The sequence below is a fragment of the Macaca mulatta genome, chromosome 14 (genome assembly GCF_049350105.2).
Source record: "Macaca mulatta isolate MMU2019108-1 chromosome 14, T2T-MMU8v2.0, whole genome shotgun sequence".
NCBI lineage: Eukaryota > Metazoa > Chordata > Mammalia > Primates > Cercopithecidae > Macaca > Macaca mulatta.
In genome coordinates, this window is record NC_133419.1 from 109339904 (window position 1) to 109359224 (window position 19321).

At 41.7% G+C, this 19321-nt stretch overlaps 1 protein-coding gene across 9 annotated transcripts in view; it reads right to left on the reverse strand.

The window, feature by feature from the left end:
- Positions 1-716: 716 nt before the first annotated feature.
- The window catches only part of EXPH5 (exophilin 5), an 86300-nt gene continuing 67695 nt past the window's right edge, over positions 717-19321 (reverse strand). For 2 of the 9 annotated variants that reach the window (XM_077964253.1, XM_077964257.1), the window contains 3 exons: positions 10299-10434; positions 5307-6841; positions 717-5030 (listed from right to left, as the gene is read on the reverse strand). In XM_077964253.1, coding sequence (XP_077820379.1) covers positions 1440-5030; positions 5307-6841; positions 10299-10434 — 5262 coding nt within the window. In that variant the 3' untranslated portion in view covers positions 717-1439. Of the gene's footprint in view, positions 6842-9259; positions 9575-10298; positions 10438-19321 lie in introns of those variants that run through there. The other 7 variants (XM_015115622.3, XM_077964256.1, XM_015115621.3 and 4 more) reach the window with 4 other exon arrangements.

Here is a 19321-nt window from a genome sequence, read left to right on the forward strand (position 1 = left end):
GGGAGGAGGAGGTTGCAGTGAGCTGAGATCATACCATTGCACTCTAGCCTGAGCAACAAGAACAAGATTCCATCTCAAAAAATAAACAAACAAACAAAAAAACCAAACCTGGGCATGGTGGTTCACATCTCTAATCCTAGCACTTTGGGAGGCTGAGGCAGGCAGATTGCCTGAGCTCAGGAGTTCGAGACCAGCCTGGGCAACACGGTGAAACCCCATCTCTACTAAAATACAAAAATATTAGCTGGGCGTGGTGGCATGCGCCTGGGTGTGCCTGTGATCCCAGCTACCCAGGAGGCTGAGGCAGGAGAATCGCTTGAACCCAGGAGGCAGAGGTTGCAGTGAGCCGAGATCATGCCACTGCACTCCAGCCTGGGTAACAGAGCAAGTCTCCATCTCCAAAAAACAAAAACAAAACAAAACAAAACAAAACAAAACAAGAACAGCAACAAAAGAAAATGTGAAAATGGATAGTTCTGAGGAAATGGAAAAAGCCAGTTGCTGAGAGAGCTGCAGTAAAGACAAGTCGGTCCCATGAAGGGATGCCTGTTTCCTCTCTCTGCTCCTCAGCTATGTTCTCTTCATATGCAGAAATTCTGTGACCAGGCAACTCTCTGTATGGCCAGGTTGCCTGGCCTAAGTCCTTGGCTTAACTAAAAGCCCTTAATAATCCAGCCAGTGCCCCACAGTTTCAGAGGAATTTCTAGGAGTGCTAACCTTCTATTGGCTTACTAGGGTAGGGATTCAGGTCTTCATCTATAACCTCAACATATGCTTTGACCATGTGCCTCCCAGGCTCCACTACGGATATAACAGGATGTATTTAGAAAATTCCTTTATCTTTTTTTTTTCCTTTTTGCAGTTTCTCAGGTTAAAAAAAAAAAAATTCCTTTATCTTTGTTTGAAAGAGAAGATCATCACCTTAAACTTCATAAATGTTCATGAGTCAAACAGGATGATAATATTTACCCCACTGTTATCATCCCTACCTTTTATTTAATGTCATGAGTATAGGGTGTGGACTGGAAGAAGCCATACAGAGTTTCACAGTTCTGCGGGGTAATTAGTAAGTTTTGTATGTGTGCCTGGGATATTAGGGTTGTAAATCACAATTAAAGATGAAAAATGTTAGGAGGGAAGTAAAGCAGAAAGCCCAAATCAGACAGTGAATTAGGGATTAAGTGGGAGTGGTAGAAAAGCAGGCTAAGAACATTTACAGAGAGAGAAAATAGCAGAGACTATCCCAAAACAAGAATTCATTGTTCTAACATTCAGGAAGTATCTATATAGGGTGTGGAGGAAAAAAAGGAGATGTGGGACATTTCAGAGCAGACACTGCCCAGACTAGATCTTTTATCCTCCCATGTACATGCACACATACACCTCAGTTCCATTATAAGCTTTTGGTGAAAAAGGTAAAGCATTTTAATGAAAAAGCCTCACAGTTCTGACTCTTTGTCATTTTCATCCAGGTAGTATTCATCATCTGTGGTTGTGTCTGTGTCACAATCTGAGTCCACTGGGTCATCCTCATAGATATTAAGCGGTTCACTTGGAGATAAGCCATCTTCTGGCATCTGACTACTGGGAGAATTTGAGCTTAACGACTCTGAGGGGTTGGGAGGGTTCCTCAAATCATCTTTTAGGAAGCCAGGGTTCTTAAGAAAACTTGGTTTCCATAATCTTCCTTGTGTAAGTGACCTCTTTACATTCTCTAAGAAAGCTAATTGTTGTTCTTTCCCAAAGATCCCATAGTCGATAGGTCTGTATATAGATGTTGCAGACCTGGGACCTGTTTTTGTACCGCTGCGATAAGCCCAACTTTCATTTCCATCGTAGGAGGGGAGTTCAGAAAAAGATCTGAATCTTCGACTGTACCCATTGTTGACAGAGAATTCATTTCCAAGTGTCAGTCGACTCAGGGCATTGTCAATAGACGTGCTTTCAGAAAAATGGCGCTCTCTGACTTTTGGAGGATGACTTTTTCGTAGTAGATCGCCATGCACATTAATGCTTTTTAAACTCTTTGAACGATAGAGGTGTGGCTCAGGTTCCCACTCCAGAGATGAAGCACTCCTTTGTTGCCGCCGCAAACTGGCCAGTGGGATGCTTACTCTAGATTTCTGTGCAGGCTCCAGTGGAAAAGGAGGGCTCAGCCTCCTCTGATCGTCAGAGAATTCTGCTTCCCTGAGGCTGGTGAATGTGATGGGGGATGGGGCTCCTGATTCTCTTTCTAAATTCTCAGCTACTGTGACATCTTTAGAAATCTCATGCTTTGATGGTGATTCTGAGACATTTTTAAACTCGTTCTGATGTCGTTGTGAAATGCTGTTAGACTTCTGGTTGCTGATGTGTGTAGAGGGTTCTCTGTTGGGTAGTACAGTAATGGGGATAGGGTTCTCAGATTTCTTCACATGCTTTCCATCCTCACTCAACCTGCTTTCGCCTATGGACTCTGCAGATTTTGGAGTAGGCTCAGGGAACAGTGGGTTGCACTCCACTGTGCCAAGAGATAAATGGTCAAAGCCAGATCTGCTTCCACTTTGGGGGAAGATAGTAGCTACATGTCTTCTGGGGCTTACATCTTTAGCTGGGAATTTTCTGTTTGCTTTAGACATGACTGCCAATCTGTGTTTAACTGAAGATCTATTTTCCCCCTTTACTAGGTCATCAGAGTTGGTTTTATTTTTATTGTTTCCTTCAGGAAGTGAAGGTTGATCCCAAGCTGATTTCTGCATTTCATCTTCAGCCTTCCTGCTCTCTGTCATATTTGCCTCCTGACTTCTTTGAGGTAATTCTCTGGGTTCAGACTGCAGACTCTCTAAATTTAGTTCATCTGACTGAGTCTCCTCACCAAGCTGTAGTTTATGCAATGCTGGAGTAAGAGCAAAGACTTGACTCTCTGAGTGAGAAAGTGTTTTATTAGTCATTTTTTGGCAGTTGGTTCCGATGTCCCCTCTGCCTTCCCTAGGCTGTGATCCACTGGAGCCATCACCTACAGTTGTGGATGTGTGATCTTTCTGAGGACACTTCCCACTTCCAGTAAAAGGAATGGCTCTACCACTCCCTGTACACTCCCAAGAATTTCTTCTGGCTTGGGAATTTCCAATATTAACTTCTGAAAGAGCTGGAAGACTAGAGGGACCACTGTTACTTGAATTAATGGATTGTTGACAATTTTCAGATTTTTCTTCGGAAACATTTTTTCTCTGAGGCATCAATAAAGTATGCAGGGTTTCACTTTGCAGTTTTTTACCTTTTTCTTTCTTGTTTTCTGAATCACCTAGAGGTGCTTTAGCTAAATTATCTGAAAAAATCTCTCTAGCTTTAGATTCCTCTTCAGGAAGAGAAACAGCTGCCTCAACAGAAGCCATTTCCTGTAATGTAGGCACTAGGGGCCCCCTATTTGATAATCGGAAGGCAGTCATATTTTCAGAGGTGAGCGTCTGATCAGAGTTGACTGACATCTTTAGATTTTCACATGACGGTGTTCCTGACTGCTCTCGTGTAAAATAATTCTGTTCGTCTTTTTCTAAAGCATTAGGAAATGTTTCAGTCTCCACTTGAGGTGATTCTGTAAGTGAATTAGTATTTTGTGCATACTGTTGAAGGAGGTTACAGAATTTTTTGCTGGGTTTCCTCGGTAGAGTATAATATATTGAGACCACTTCCAGACATTTTACATTGTCGTCATCACCAGAAACAGAAAATGTACTAGTTGTCTTAACTTTATGTAATGTTTTCCCACGTTCTTTTCCTGACAAGTCTGAACAAAAAGGTAAAGGGTCTTCATTTGAAAGGGCAAGTACACTTCTCCTGGAGGCAGCCATTTTACCCTCTTTCTCAGTGCATTCTTGGGAGTTTTCCTTTCGGTGGTGTTGTTTGGTTAAAGAACAATCTCTAACAGATGAGTCACTTTCCACAGGGCTAATGATTCTCTCCCAAGCCCTTGGCATTAGCTCAGAAGCATCCGTGCCTGAGGTCAATGGCTTTTTTCTTTCTTCTCTTCCAGTTGAGGCATGTGGCTCCCCTGAGGGAGACGACGTAGCCCTGTTAATGAGGAATGGAAGGGGTCCTTTTCTAATGGAAGTAGAGCCACTGCTTTTTACATTTGTCATTCTCTCTGTGGCTTCAGGTGCTTCCAGGGCTGCGTCTGAAATGACTTTGGAACATTCATTCGCTGACTCAGGAGAACTGGGACTAAATTTGTTTAATGTATGGTTCCCCATTGCATCTTCCACATTATTTTTGATTTGGAAGGGAGGTGGCCCATTCCTCAGTGAAGCAGCCATTATTTTACTTCCTGACTGCCTGCCATGTACGAGAAAACTGTTTGATTTTCTTGGCAAGGTACAATAAATTGTGTCAAGCTCAGAAACTTTGGAATTGCTTTGATTTGCTTCAATGAGGCTCCTGTGATCACTGGTGGGTACTGATATACTTTCTGTTTTGCTTAACTTTTCAATACAGGATATATGATGCCTTATTTTTCCTTTTCCTCTTTCATTCCTAAAAGGAGAGTGTGAATGGCATTTGACATCAACCACTTCATCATGTGTAGGCACATGACTATCATTTCTCTCTTGGTTTTCTGAGTGGCTTAAAATAAACTGATTCTTTTGGTTCTTCCCAGCATTGTCTTTTTCTTCTCTTTCTCCTAGCGATGGATCTTTGTCTGAAGGACTTCTCCTGGAGAACACTGTAGTAGATGGAACCACAGGAGCATCAAGGGAAGAATTATTTGATGGTGAGGAATCTGGTAGTGCAGCTGATGACAGATCTAAAGAATCACACAAGGTCTTGTGGCCAGCAGTCAACTTGCCGCAGTTGGTAGAATGAATTGTGGCACATTGTTCTCCCTCAGTATCTAAAATAACAGGCTTTTCTGGAGACTGTGCATTTTGAATATCAGTTGGTGCAGAGCTCCAGTGGTTGGTTGTAATAATGCTTGAAATATCTTCATTACTTACAGTTAATTCCTGGTGACAACCTTGGTCTGTCCTGGGGAAAGATGGTGGTGTTCTGTGTTCCTGAATGAAAGGAAGGGAAGCCGTTGAGCCAAGTTTTCTGTTCTCAGTAAACCTCTTATCTTGTTTAATGTCATTGGATTTATCTTTGTGTGGTGTATACATTTTGGAGGTATCTTTCCTGGAAAAGACTCTGGGTGACTTTTTTGAACTTATTGTGGTAGATGCACTAAAACCAAATCTGTTGCTCTTGGCTGAGTCCTGGGAGAAAGGATTTTGAAAATCAGGTAAAGAGTTTAAGATCCCTCTCTGTGAAACAGGTTGGGGTACTTCACCTACCTTGTTTGTCTGGTCCATCTTGCTTAGCTGTTTGTCTTCTTCTGAAATAGATTCATTTAAGTCTTTCTCATTATTCACTTCTGTGACCAAGATAATGGGCTGGCTTTTGGCAAGAGGCAGAGAGTCAATTGAATTGCTGTTGGTCACAGTGACTTCTGTATGGCTTCTCATTGGATGAAAGGCAGGCTTATTAGGAATAATTTTCTGCAAAGTGACTGTGGGATTCTGCAAGTTGGGACTCTGAGGATTCCTTCTGTCATCAGAAGTCTGGGGAAAGGAAGTTTTGAATGAGGATGCTAGAGGCTGAGCAATTCCAAATGAGGAAGCTTCTTTGTTTATATGTACTTCTACGGGAGAACTGTCCTGTTGGCTTACCAACTCACCGGATTTGACGTGATAGCTTGAACCAGTCATGGAGCAAACATTTGGTGTGCCAAAATGAGAAGTCAATTTGGTCTCATTACCATGTGATACCACCATGCTCTCCAGTGTGGATGTCTGAAAATCAAACTGCCAGGGATGTGGCTCTTCTTGGACTCTGGAAACATCTGTTCCATAACCAGAAGAAAATGATTCCCAGTGTTCAGAAGAAACACTATGGCCATGAATGGCTGATGCACTATTTGCTTCCATGGAAATCATTTCAAAGTCTCTGTCAGAAGAACTGAATGATTTCCTGCTTTGATGAAAGTCAGACCAGAAAGAATGTCCTTTCTGTTGGCTCCAAAAAGGACTTTGTCCAAATCTCCTCTGTTCTCCGCTTCGTCCAAAGGTATTGCTGAAGAAAGACCTGGCAAATGGGTTGCTTTGATGGTAGAATGGCATATTCTCTGAGTTCTCAAAAGTGTCAGGACTCATTGCATTCTCCATGGGAACATTTAAACTAACACGTTGGTAAACATTCTGTGAATGGTACGATTCATATCTCCTATTCTCCTGAAAACCCCTGGGATACACATACTTGTCAGCAGGATCAATTTCCATTGGTGATGGTGCCCTCAGGAACTCTTCCTGGTTCTCCCTATCTCTAGAGGAATCCGATCTGTTCCATATGATGGATGATAAAGGAGTTCTCTTTGGACTCTGCTGGTGCCTTGGTGGTATAAACCCACTCTTGTTCTGAGCTGTGGCTGGAAAATGTAAGCTTCTTGCTGTGAAATGCCCTGTGGCTGGTAAGGCCGACCGTTGTCTGCTGTCAAAACACAGCGAAGTACTTCCAAAAGTATTCTTTTGCACATAATCTTCTTTAAAGACTCTGGGCTCCCTTGTCCTGTACATATCATAAATTGTCCTTGTCCTAGGAGAAAAGGTTTTATAACCTTCCCTAGGAGTTCCTGGTCTTAGGATGTCATAGATAGACATATTGGAAGTTTCATTATAGTGTTTTTTGTGCCTTTCTGTGATATTACCATGTCTGCTACCACTGGAATAAAAGTGACTGAACTGTGTCCTTGATCCATAGTTGAGGGGTGTTCTGGTATTCACTGAGCTTGCAGACTGTTCCTGAGCCAATTTGCTATCCAAGTCATCTAAAACTGAAAAGAGAATGTGAATTAACTTTTTTGTATATGTTTTTACAGTGTAATAATAATTTGAGTTATTGAAGGCTCCTTTTCAAGAAACATAATCATTTATAATTTTATTTTTTATCATATTATCATAAATGTTATAACATGAATTTTGATTATATTTTTAAGATAGTCTGACTTTTACAAGACTATAGTGAAAATTTATTTCCTGTTTTTTCAAATCACTTTTTTTCAAAGTGAACTTACCATAACGCCCTAAGGAAATAGAACTATATTCTTGTAACAATGAATTTTAATCATGGTTTTTTTTAGTGCATCTAAAGCGTACTGAGTTTTTCTAAGATATGGGCTAGTAATAAAAGGGAACTAATAATGCAGACATTGAATAACTAGACAATTGTTAGTGTTGTTAAGCCTTGTCTTTTCATTTCTTTCATGTCACTAGGTTGCTACAATATTTCCAGCTGTGTATACCTCCTGGGATCATAATAGAAACGAGCCTCTGTAAGTAGCATATGATTTCTAGGTTGTACTGTAAAACAGTATTACCACCAAAAGCTTAGCACCTAATTTATGAACATACTTAGGTGGATGGGGGATTCGAGCAATATATATAATTAAAAGTGCCAGATAATATTATTAAATGATATACCAATGGTAGATTTTTTTTTTCTGGAAAAATTAATACCTGTTAACACTCCTATAAAACAGCACTTTCTGCGTGTCAGGTAGAGTCCTAAACACTTAATATATTAACTCATTAAATCCTCACACCACCTTAGAAGGTTGGTCCTATTACTATTATTATTCTATAATGAGGAAACGGAAGCAAGAAAAGATTAAGCAAATTCTTAAGATCACACAGCGCTGGGATTTGAACCCAGACCGTCTGTTTCCTGAGTCCATGCATAAGACCACTGTGCAATGCAACCTCTGTGTCCATGCATACGACCACTGTGCAATGCAACCTCTGTGCCATAAAAGCTCACTTTTTAGCCGGGCACAGTGGCTGACGCCTGTAATCCCAGCCCTTTGGGAGGCCAAAGCGGGCAGATCACGAGGTCAGGAGATTGAGACCATCCTGGCTAACACGGTGAAACCCCGTCTCTACTAAAAATACAAAAAATTAGCCGGGTGTGGTGGCAGGCGCCTGTAGTCCCAGCTACTTGGGAGGCTGAGAATTCTCCTGCTGAGGCAGGAGAATGGTGTGAACCTGGGAGGCAGAGCTTGCAGTGAACCGAGATGGTGCCACTGCACTCTAGCCTGGGCGACAGAGCGAGACTCTGTCTCAAAAAAAAAAAAAAAAAAAAAAAACCAGGAAAAAACCCCTCACTTTTCATATTTTGCTCTTTATGAACCATACAGATGATTTTACTGTGAGATGAGCTCATAGTTTTACAAAGACGTGAAGCTGCTGTTGTCAAATAATGATTACTTTTCTCTCAGGAGCAAAGTTGGGGGTGATGTCAAAGTCAGTGCCCAGGGGCCTCCTTATGATAACTGAAGACCTAGACCAAGCCCAGACCCAGGGCTCTTGCTCTCTAGGACCACAGCCTCTGTGATCTCAGACAAGCCTGTGTTACCTTTTGGTGACACAGTTGGCTTTTCTTTGAATTGTATCAATTTAATTGTACTTGACATGTTTTCCTCAATAAAAACCCATTAGACTTTGAATAGAATCATAATCTTTTGAGGTTTGTAGACTCTCTAAGACCTACTCTATAATAGCTATAGTTTAGTATATTCATGTTCAATAAATATGAAGAAATTACAAATTTTATTTCAACTGTATAATGACAGGAAATGTAAGTGTCTGAGAACACATAGGTGAAATGTACATACAACATGCCAATTATGTTAGGGCAGATGCCAAAGGGATTTAAAAAAATCTGTTCTGGATTTTTCCCTATCCTATTTTATTTGCAAGTTGGTGTTATTAAGTTTGTACAACCAAAAGAAAAACTGATCTTGAACGTTAAGGTTATGTAATTAAGGAATTCTTTAGGGAATAAATCTGTCAATGTTTTAGTGAAAAATATTTATTTTTCCCTAGGACCTGAAATAATTTGTTCCCTATAGCCACAATAAAATAAGCAATGCTGAGGTATAAGGTGGGGGCAAACAAAACAAAACAAAACAAAACAAAACTGCATAATGAATAAAAATCTATCTTTAAAACAAATTATAATGAAAATCTCTTTGATGTCCATTCTCCCTTTCAAGCTGTTTATGTTTTTCTTTCCCCTTAAAGTCTTGGCTGACTACAAGAGCAGAATGTATTTACAACAGAAAATACAGAAAAGTATAACAATATAGGTAAATCACCAGGAATTCTACCTAGAGGTAACCACTCTTAACATTCCCATGACAGGATTTTAAATTAAAGCCACTTAGAATCCCAGATTAACAATGCTATTTACTCACCACTCCTGACATCAGAACAATTCCTGTTCTGCTTCTCTACATTATTTTCAGAAAGGCCACATTATTATTACTTTTTTCATTCCATAAACAGTAGCTCTCCTCTTCCAAAAAAACCTTCTTTTGGAACAAAGATTTTCCTCTGTTCTCTGCCAGGATGCATCTGACTGAAGAAAGCCCCTATGTTGACTGTCCAGCTGACTGTCTTCCCGACTGCTGTACCACACGATAGGGGCCAGGCGATGGTACTGCCTTTGCAAACTAAATGTAGTTCCTCAAGGTGAAGCTGGTGGCGAGTTCAGAGTTAACTTTTCAAATGGTTAGGCTTATACAGAATAACCTTTGTAAAAGTGAACTATGATCAGATAGTGATAAGGTACACGTGCATTTGGAATGCCACTGCTTTTGGAACCTGTTTCAGTTTTTATCATCATACAAGGTTAATTGTCTAATGAATTAGATTTTATCACAGTGTATTTCGGTCCTAATCTGGAACAATAAAAGTCTATTAAACAGCAAACTTTGTAGATGTATTTCCTAAAGACATATTTCCTTTTTACCTGAGGTTAATTTTTTTTTTTCCAAGATGGAGTTTTGCTCTCTCACCCAGGCTGGAATGCAGTGGCACGATCTCAGTTCACTGCAACTTCTGCCTCCCAGGTTCAAGCAATTCTCCTGCCTCAGCCTCCCGAGTAGCTGAGATTACAGGTGCATGCCACCATGCCTAGCTAATTTTTGTATTATTTTCAGTAGAGATGGGGTCTCGAACTCCTGACCCCTGTGGTTAAATATTAAACATTATTACTACTCCATATATTTATCAGTCCTTGATTTGAGAATATTTGCTCAGATTATATTTAATCATAAGTTCTTAATACTTGTGTTAATAACATGTCAGCATCCTCTTCAAATAAGCTAAACAGGAGGACATAAAAATTAAAGTACAGCGTTTGATATGTTTTGAGTAGTTTAATACAAACTAGTTATTGTTTACTTCCTTTAGTACCAGTAGTTGCAAAGGCAATTTAATGCATGAACTTACCTTGGAAAAACTCATTCTCCAGCAGTGAAGCATCCCACGGCGGAGGCATGCCACTCTCCTCCCTCATGACTGCTGGCTTTGGGACAAATGCACTGTCAACTAGTTGATTTTCCAGAGGTGAACTGTATATTTTTGTCTGCTAATTTTAAAGTAGAGAACACAATATTATTTCTGAGCCTTCACCAGTCAAAATACTCACACGCTCCCACAAAACTGTCCCAAGCTTAAAAATATTAGTCTAAGGACTACAAATCCATTTTTCTAATATTTATTTCTCAATTTACAATGTGTTGTTTTTGCCATTTGTAACTGACCTGCAACTTCTCTATACCTACATTAATTCTTTCAATGATGAGACTTCAGGCAAGGTACTGAGCCTCTCTCTGCCAAAGTTTCCTACAAACTTGACACAGCACTGTCAGAGGTGTTTGAATCAGGGCAACTCCATTTCGAATAGGGGCTGGGTAAAATAAGGCTGAGACCTACTGGGCTGCATTCCCAGCCGGTTAAGGCATTCTAAGTCACAGGATGAGACTGGAGGTTGGCACAAGGTACAGGTCATAAAGATCTTGCTGATAAAACAGGTTGCACTAAAGAAGCCGGCTAAAACCCACCAAATACCAAGATGGCAACAAGAGGGACCTCTCCTGTTGTCCTCACTGCTACACTCCCGCCAGCGCCATGACAGTTTCAAATGGCATGGCAATGTCAGGAAGTTACCCTATATGGGCTAAAAAGGGGAGGAATGAATAAGCCACCCCTTGTTTAGCATAATATCATCAAGAAATAATCATAAAAATGGGCAACCAGCAGCCCTCGGGGCTGCTCTGTCTATGAGATAGCCATTCTTTTATTCCTTTACTTTCTTAATAAACTTGCTTTCACTTTACAGACTCGCCCTGAATTCCTTCTTGTGCGAGATCCAAGAACCCTCTCTTGGGGTTCTGGATCCAGACCTTTTTCTGGTAACATCTTCCTGGCCACCACGGAAGGAACAATACTAAGGAAACCTTCCAACCAAAGGCTAACTTTGGGTAAGTGGTGGGGTGCAGTAACAGCATTACATAGATCTTAGTGGGGGTTTCTTGCAGAGAGGAAAGAAATTGACCCCTCTCGAGTTTGGAGTGCTGTCTCCATGGCTCCAATGGCTTGGATTTTGGATTTCCTAACGATGTACGTTTTTTTCAAGACTCTGTTAGCTAGAACTCTTGGTGGACCTTAAGATTTGTGAACTTGGCCGCGTGCGGTGGCTCATACCTGTAATCCCAGCACTTTGAGAGGCCAAGGTGGGCAGATCACTTGAGGCCAGGAGTTCGAAACCAGCCTGGCCAACATGGTGAAACCCCTGTCTCTACTAAAAATACAAAAATTAGCTGGATGTGGTGGCCAGTGCCTATAATCCCAGCTACTCCGGAAGCTGGGCCAGGAGAATCACTTGAACTTGGAAGGCGGAAGTTGTAGTGAGCTAAAATCACGCCACTGCACACCAGCCTGGGCAACAGAGCAAGACTCCATCTCAAAAAAAAATAAAAAAGAAACCCCACAAGAAAACAAAAATACAAAAATTAGCTGGACGTGGTGGCAGATGCCTGTAATCCCAGCTACCTGGGAGGCTGAGGCAGGAGAATCGCTTGAACCGGGCAGGTGGAGGTTGTAGTGAGCTAAGATGACACCACTGTACTCCAAGCTGAGAGACAGAGGGAGACTCTGTCTCAAAAAAATATATGAAATAAAATAAAATAAATAAAAAATAAAAATAAATTGTGAACCTGAGGATTTAGGGGGAAAAATGTGTTTCCATTAGAGGTCATCTAGAATAGAGGTCCCTGACCCCTGGGCCGCAGACTGGTACTGATCTGTGGCCTGTTAGGAATCAGGCTGCACAGTGTGGGGTAAGGGGCGAGCATTACCTCCTGAGCTCTGCTTCCAGTCAGCTTAGCCCCGGGATTAGGCCTTAGATTCTCACAGGAGGGCGAACCCTACTATGAACTGCACATGCGAAGGATGTAGGTTGTGCTCTCCTTATGAGAATCTAATGCCTGATGATCAGAGGTGGAAGTTTCATTCCCAAACCATCTACCAGCCCTTTCCGTGGAAAAGTTGTTTTCCATGAAGTGGGTCCCTGGTGCCAAAAAGGTTGTGGACTGCCTATCTAGAATGGTAGAATCCCTCAGACGGCCATAAGGAGCTGATTTGGTAGTTCTGAAACGAAGGCACTCAAGGGTATGACTGTATAAATAATAAATGGCTTAAAAGAAAACCTATTGCTAGTTTTCAATGAAAGGATTTAGGAGAATGATATAGAACTAAATTTGTTTTCCTTTATTATTATTTTTTATTTTATTTATTTTTTTCGAGGTGGAGTCTAGCTCTGTCGCCCAGGCTGGAGTGCAGTGGTGCAACCTCGGCTCACTGCAACCTCCACCTCCCTGGTTCAAGCAATTCCCCTGCCTCAGCCTCCCGAGTAGCTGGATTGCAGGCGCCCGCCACTACACCTGGCTAATTTTTTTGTATTTTTAGTAGAGATGGGGTTTCACCATATTGGCCAGACTGGTCTTGAACTCCTGACCTCAGGCAATCCTCCTGCCTCAGCCCTGCAAAGTGCTGGGATTACAGGCGTAAGCCACCTCGCCCAGCTATTATTATTATTATTATTATTATTTTTACTAACAAATGTTCATCTTAATTTCATAAAATCTAATCACTGCCCTACTTTCAAGCTTTTGTCTTCAGAACCTTGCGAACATTATCCACTCCCAAGCCTTCACTTTCTTGTGCCAAAACTCCATTTGCATTTCCTTTGTCAAACTGGCTCTGTCACTCATGACTGCACTTTAACTCATCCTACACTCACCCACTTCCCTTTACAGTCTTTATTTTCAGCTCACTCTGCTACCCAGTCCTTGCCTCTTGAATCCCTCTCTCCCACCTCAAAATTTCCCTTTCTATTTGACCTTCACCACTACATTTCATCATTTCATCTCATCTTTCAAGCCTAAGACCACACGCCCATCCTTTCCAAAGCTCCAACTTCTTAATTTCTCCATAACAGGTCTGTCCGATTCCACGGTGCCGGTTCTCTTAACCCCTACATTTCTCACGACCTTGTGTTTTCACTCCTGCTTGTTTTCTTTCTCAAGGTCTAGGTCAGTTATTTCCTACAGAAACCTGCCCAAATTTCATTGACCTATGGTTTTCAGTTCTATGAGCAAGCCACGGTTGACCACTCACAAAGGAGATTTATTAATAAGAAAGGAGTGCTCCCATGATAACTTATTGGTCACTGAATATGATTTAGCATACTTACATAAAATTCGGAAGTAAACAAATGTTAAAAGCAAAACACAATTATAATGGGATACTGATTGGAGGTAATAAAACCTCAAACTAATCATTTGAGAAATCAGATCAGTTAAAGTTAATTCTTTTTACCCTACATCAAATTGTTCCCTTTTGTCTGTCCAACTCAGAGGTTACCCTACATCACTAATTGTTGTTAGTGATATAACAATTCATTACAGATCTTATAAATCCATTCTTCTCAAATCTTCAGTTTTGGTAGTTGGTGCAAAGTAGATATATCTGATTACGAGAACAGCAGGCATTCTCGACCATTTAACACCCAAACAATCTTTTCTCTGTGTATGTACACCAGTACATTCCTTGTGGCCCCCAGGATCACATGCCTTTGTAATGATAATTTACAGTGAAATGAAAAGTACATGAACTGAGGGGTCATGTGAAGAGATGACCCTCTCTAGGTTGGGAAGAATTACTACCTTCTAGAGACCCTGAGTGTAATTTCCTCTGGTTTTATTTCGCCCAGACCCTCTACTTCAAGACCTACCCTAGTCAAACAACATGTTCAGGATGCTTTCAACACACAGAGATGTAAATTATACGGCTAACAAGAGAAAATACTGAGGTTTCATTTACACTCAACTGTAACTCTGCAAGGGTGACGTTAGTGATTAAAAAAAAACAAAAGGAACTGTTAGTCAATAGTAGGTATCAGACATAAAGATTGAAAACTATCACTACCCTATAGACTCCTAATTTTTATTTAAGCTATGTGTGAGATATTATTATTGTTGTTAGCAGCAGCAACTGAACATTGATTATTCTAGGCAATGTGTTAAGGGCTTTATGTGAGTTACTTCAGTTCATTTAGTTTTAACTACCCTGTGGAGTTGGTATTCTTATTATCCCTACTTTGAGAAAATTGAAGTTTCAAGAGGTCAGGTCATTTGCCTTTGGTCACACTGGTGGGGGGAGGAGGTTCATTTCCAGTCTGTCAGATTCCAGAGCCAATGCTGAAATACCTCATTCTACTCATGATCAAGTTTTGCAGCTCTTGGCTTATTAGTGCATTACATCCCTGTAGCAGGCATTCTCGCATTCTCTGAAGCCAAACACAGACCATAGAGCTGCTGGGAGGCTCCTGAAGTTTCTTATGACCTAGAAGAGAAGTACATCTCTCCAGGGCCCAGAGCAGACACTGACTGATCCTCCTCAGGGCTCAGTTTTGGACTTAGAAGCCCCCTCAAAATAATGCTCCACGCTTTGGAGTTGTCATAAAAGGTGAAGCCTATTTCCCATCCCTGGCCTAGAAGATGAGGAGGTTCAAACACCTCTTTGTAGCACAACTGTGTCAAAATCCTTTCCAATTTTTTTTTTTTTTTTTTTTAGACAGGGACTTGCTCCATCTCCCAGGGTGGAGTGCAGTGGTGCAATCACAGCTCACTGTAACCCCGAACTCCCCGCTCAAGCAATCCTCCCACTTCAGCCTCTTGAGTAGCTGGGGCTACACATGTGTGCCACCACGCCTGACTAATTTTTTAATTTTTTGTAGAAATGGGGTTGCTATGTTGCCCAGGCTGGTCTCAAATTCCTGGGCTCAAGCAACCCTCTCTCACCTTGGCATCCTAAAGTGCTGGGATTACAGGCATGAGCCACCAAGCCCAGCCTCCAACTTTCTTGTATTTGAACAAAATTACTCATTTATTTTTAATATACTTAAAACTATCCTCTCTCACTGAATCCTTATAACAAATTTGTGAATTAACTAGGAATTATCATTCCCATTTTTTCAGATGAGGAAACTGTATCTCATGTAAGTGCCTTACTGAAGTCACATTAATAATCTATATGGTGGCACTGGCTACTCATACTCATATGATCTGATCCCAAGGCCTCTTCTTTCCATTTTTTTTTTTTTTTGCTGTTATTTCACTAATGTATATATCTTCAGTTAGATGGTAAACTCTCTGAAGAAAGGAACCTTGTCTGAGATATTCCATGCCTTTCATTGTATATGGCATGATACTTTGCACATAGTTATGAACTGATTTATGATATACCAAGGTAGAAAACTAACTATATAAGGCTGGGTGTGGTGGCTCACGCCTGTAATCTCAGCATTTTGGGAGGCCAAGGTGGGCAGATCGCTTGAGCTCCAGAGTTCAAGACCATCCTGGGCAACATGGTGAAACCCTGTCTCTACCAAAAATACAAAAACTTAGCAGGCTTGATGGCACATGTCTATGGTCTCAGCTACTTGGGAGGCTGAGGTGGGAGGATCGCTTAAGCCCTGGGGGCAGATGTTGCAGCAAGCTAAGATTGTGGCACTGCACTCCAGCCTAGGTGACAGAGTGAGACTCCATCTCAAAAAATAAAGAAAACTAATTATATAAGATGACTAGTATATATTATTACAGAAATTGAGACACTGAAGAATTGTAATATTAGGCTTCAGAAAAGCATGTTGGAGGCAGGACAGCATAGTGGTTAAGCACATGAGCTCTACATAGGTTCCAGTCCTGGCTCTGCCCATTAATATTTATACGACTTTGGGCAAGTTATCTAATCCCATTGTACCTTCGTTTCTTTCTTGGTAAAAGGAAAATAACAGCAACAGTAACAATACCCATTGCATAGGGTTGCTGTAAGAATTGGGTGAATTAATATTAATAGCTGTGATGCATTTAGAACGAGGTCTAGCACTTAATAATCCTCACTGTTGCTGCTACTATTCTTTTGTGGTTATAGAGAATTTCCTGGAGGACTCCTGTTGATGCTGGCAGCCAAATGAGGTAGAAAAGTATCCCACAGGATGAGAGACCAGTTACAAAATGCTGGCTTTCAGGATCTCAGTTACATGGTACATAAAATAGGCTGAACAAAATGAGGCCTTTTACACAACTCCAATTCACTCTACTGATATTGTCTGCCATTCTGACCTGACTGGACAAACAAACCTCTGTCATAGAGTAGCCTTAGAGTACCTGAGAACTTCTTAGGGCAGCCAAACCTGTGGAACAGCTGTCAGAGCTGAAGCCTAAACTCACTGATACTATCAAATGCCTTGGTAAAATCAACAAATTAATTTTTCAAGGTGTTCCTGAATTTGTTCCATGTCTGTTTTCCTGCACAGGTCATATCCACCAACGTAGCTGCAGCTTAAAACCACTCATTCATTTCTTCTTTCAGTTACTGAGTGCTCAGTTTGCGCCAGGCAGTGGGGATACACAGGCTGATATGGTTTGGCTGTGTCACCAACCAAATCTTGTCTTGAATTGTAGCTCCTATAATTCCCACGTGTTGTGGGAGGGACCCAGGGGGAGATGACTGAATCACGGGGGCGGTTTCCCCCATACTGTTCTCGTGGTAGTGAATAAGTCTCACGAGATCTGATGGTTTTATAAGGGGCTTCCCCTTTAGCTTGGCTCTCATTCTCTCTTGTCTGCCACCATGTAACATGTGACTTTTACCTTCCACCATGATTGTGAGGCCTCCCCAGCCACATGGGACTGTGAGTCCATTAAGCCCCTTTTTCTTTAAATTACCCAGTCTCGGATATCTCTTTATCAGCAGCATAAATTCAAACTAATACACAGGCCCTGCCTGAGGAGCTCACACCAATCTGGACAAAGAGCCCAGTGTAAGAAGTGCCACATTGGAGGTGTGTTCCTAAGGGTACAGAGCTGGCAGTATCACTGGACAGTAGCCAGAGTTTGTTCAGGGATAAGGAGTAGTCAAGTGGCCCAGGCATGCTCCTAAACATCCTGCAATACACAGGAGTCCAAAATGTCAGTGGTGCTGAGGTTGAGAGAAACCCTGGGCTAGATGATCCCTAAGTGTTTCTCTAGCTCTAAAATTTCTATGTTTTCTGAAATTTCTGTGTTTCTTTTGCTTCTTTTAAGCTTATGCAAATGTTTAAGTAGCAGCTTCTTTTTTAAGTGGAAGATCATCTAATAATATAGTACAACTTCCCATGAAATGGTGGAATCTGCTTGTACCACTACTGCCAGGCTGCCAACCAAGTGATGAGATGCTCATCACCTCACATCTTGGGGAGAATTGCTATGGCATCAGTGGTCAATTTCCGGCTCTCTGTGGGGTTGAGGGGCTAGAACTTCCTTGAGTAAGTAAGAGAAATCTACATGTCATGTAGAAGCCTTATTTTAGATAGTACTTAAAAAATTTAGAGATAGTACTTTTATTATTTTTTCCTTTTATTATTTTCTCTCTCTCCTTCCTTCCTTCCCTCCCTCCCTCCCTCTTTTCTTTCTTTCTTTCTTTCTTTCTTTCTTTCTTTCTTTCTTTCTTTCTTTCTTTCTTTCTTTCCTTCCTTCCTTCCTTCTTTCCTTCTTTCCTTCTTTCCTTCTTTCTTTCTTCCTTAGACAGGGTCTCTCTCTGTTGCCCAGGCTGTAGTACAGTGATGCAACCGTAGCTCACTGCAGCCTCCAACTCCTGGGCTCAAGTGATCCTTCCACCTCAGCTTCCTGATTAGCTGGTACTACAAGTGTGTGCCACCACACCTAGCTAATTAAAAGCTTTTTTTTTTTTTTTTTTTTTGTAGAGACAGGGTCTCACTATGTTGCCCAAGCTGATCTCAAACTCCTGGCTTCAAGCAGTCCTCCCACCCTGGCCTCCCGAAGTGTTGGGATTATAGGCATGAGCCACTCTTCCCAGCCTCTCTCTTCCTTTTCATAATAGCTATTCATGGGGAGCAACAATCACTGGGTTCCATTTCACTTATTCACCTAGCTCTTGCCTTTTAGATTGACATGCTCCAAGCAGTGAAATGGTTACGTGCAAGTGGGAATCAGGACTGTCAAAGTAAGATGTCTATTAATCCCTAGACTGGATTTTCAAGTCACCAAAACTTCAAATTAGCTCCACTTCTTCCAGGCGTTTGCCTTTCCTTTTACATGCCTTTTCTGCTTCAGACCCCATGGCTCTCAAACGGCAGAGGATGGTCAATCTGAACACTTGCCCTAGGAGAACCGAGAGTACAGAAGCATTCTGTACAGAAGCATCCTGGGGCAGGGCTCTGTCCTCTCAGAGGGCAGAGCTGGATGGGGGGGTCACGCCACTTCAGTCCACTGCTCAGTTAAAGCAGAGTCTCTGCAGGTGGGGAGCAACTGGGGTCCATGTGCAAATAGGGCATCAGAGCTGAGGAGCTGCTGGCATTACTGACTTCCCGCTGTGGAGTTCCAGAAACCCAGGCTTTCTAATCCTGAGTCTATTACCAGGGTGACCTGGAGTGTGATCTTTAACTCTTTAAACCTCAATTTCCTCATCTTTAAATGGGGGAGAATAATAGTACCTATTTTATAGAGTTTCTCTGGGGATTAAATGAAATGATCTATGTCAAGTGCCTGGAGGACAGCAAGTTCTCCATTAGAGTGTAGCAATTTTTAATGCTGGTGTCATGGTTAGGGCTGAGGCACATACAGGAGAAAAATAGGGATCAGTGTTATCCAGAAAGAAGTAGTGTAAAGAACCTCTGTTTCCAGACGGGCACAGTGACTCACATCTGTAATCCCAGCACTTTGGGAGGTTGAGGCAGGAGGATCACTTGAGGCCAGGAGTTCAAGACCAGCCTGGCCAATATGGTGAAACGCTGTCTCTACTAAAAATATAGCTGGGCATGGTGGTGTGGCCCTGCAATCCCAGCTAATTGGGAAGCTAAGGCAGGGGAATTGCTTGAACCCTGGAGGTAGAGGTTACAGTGAGCC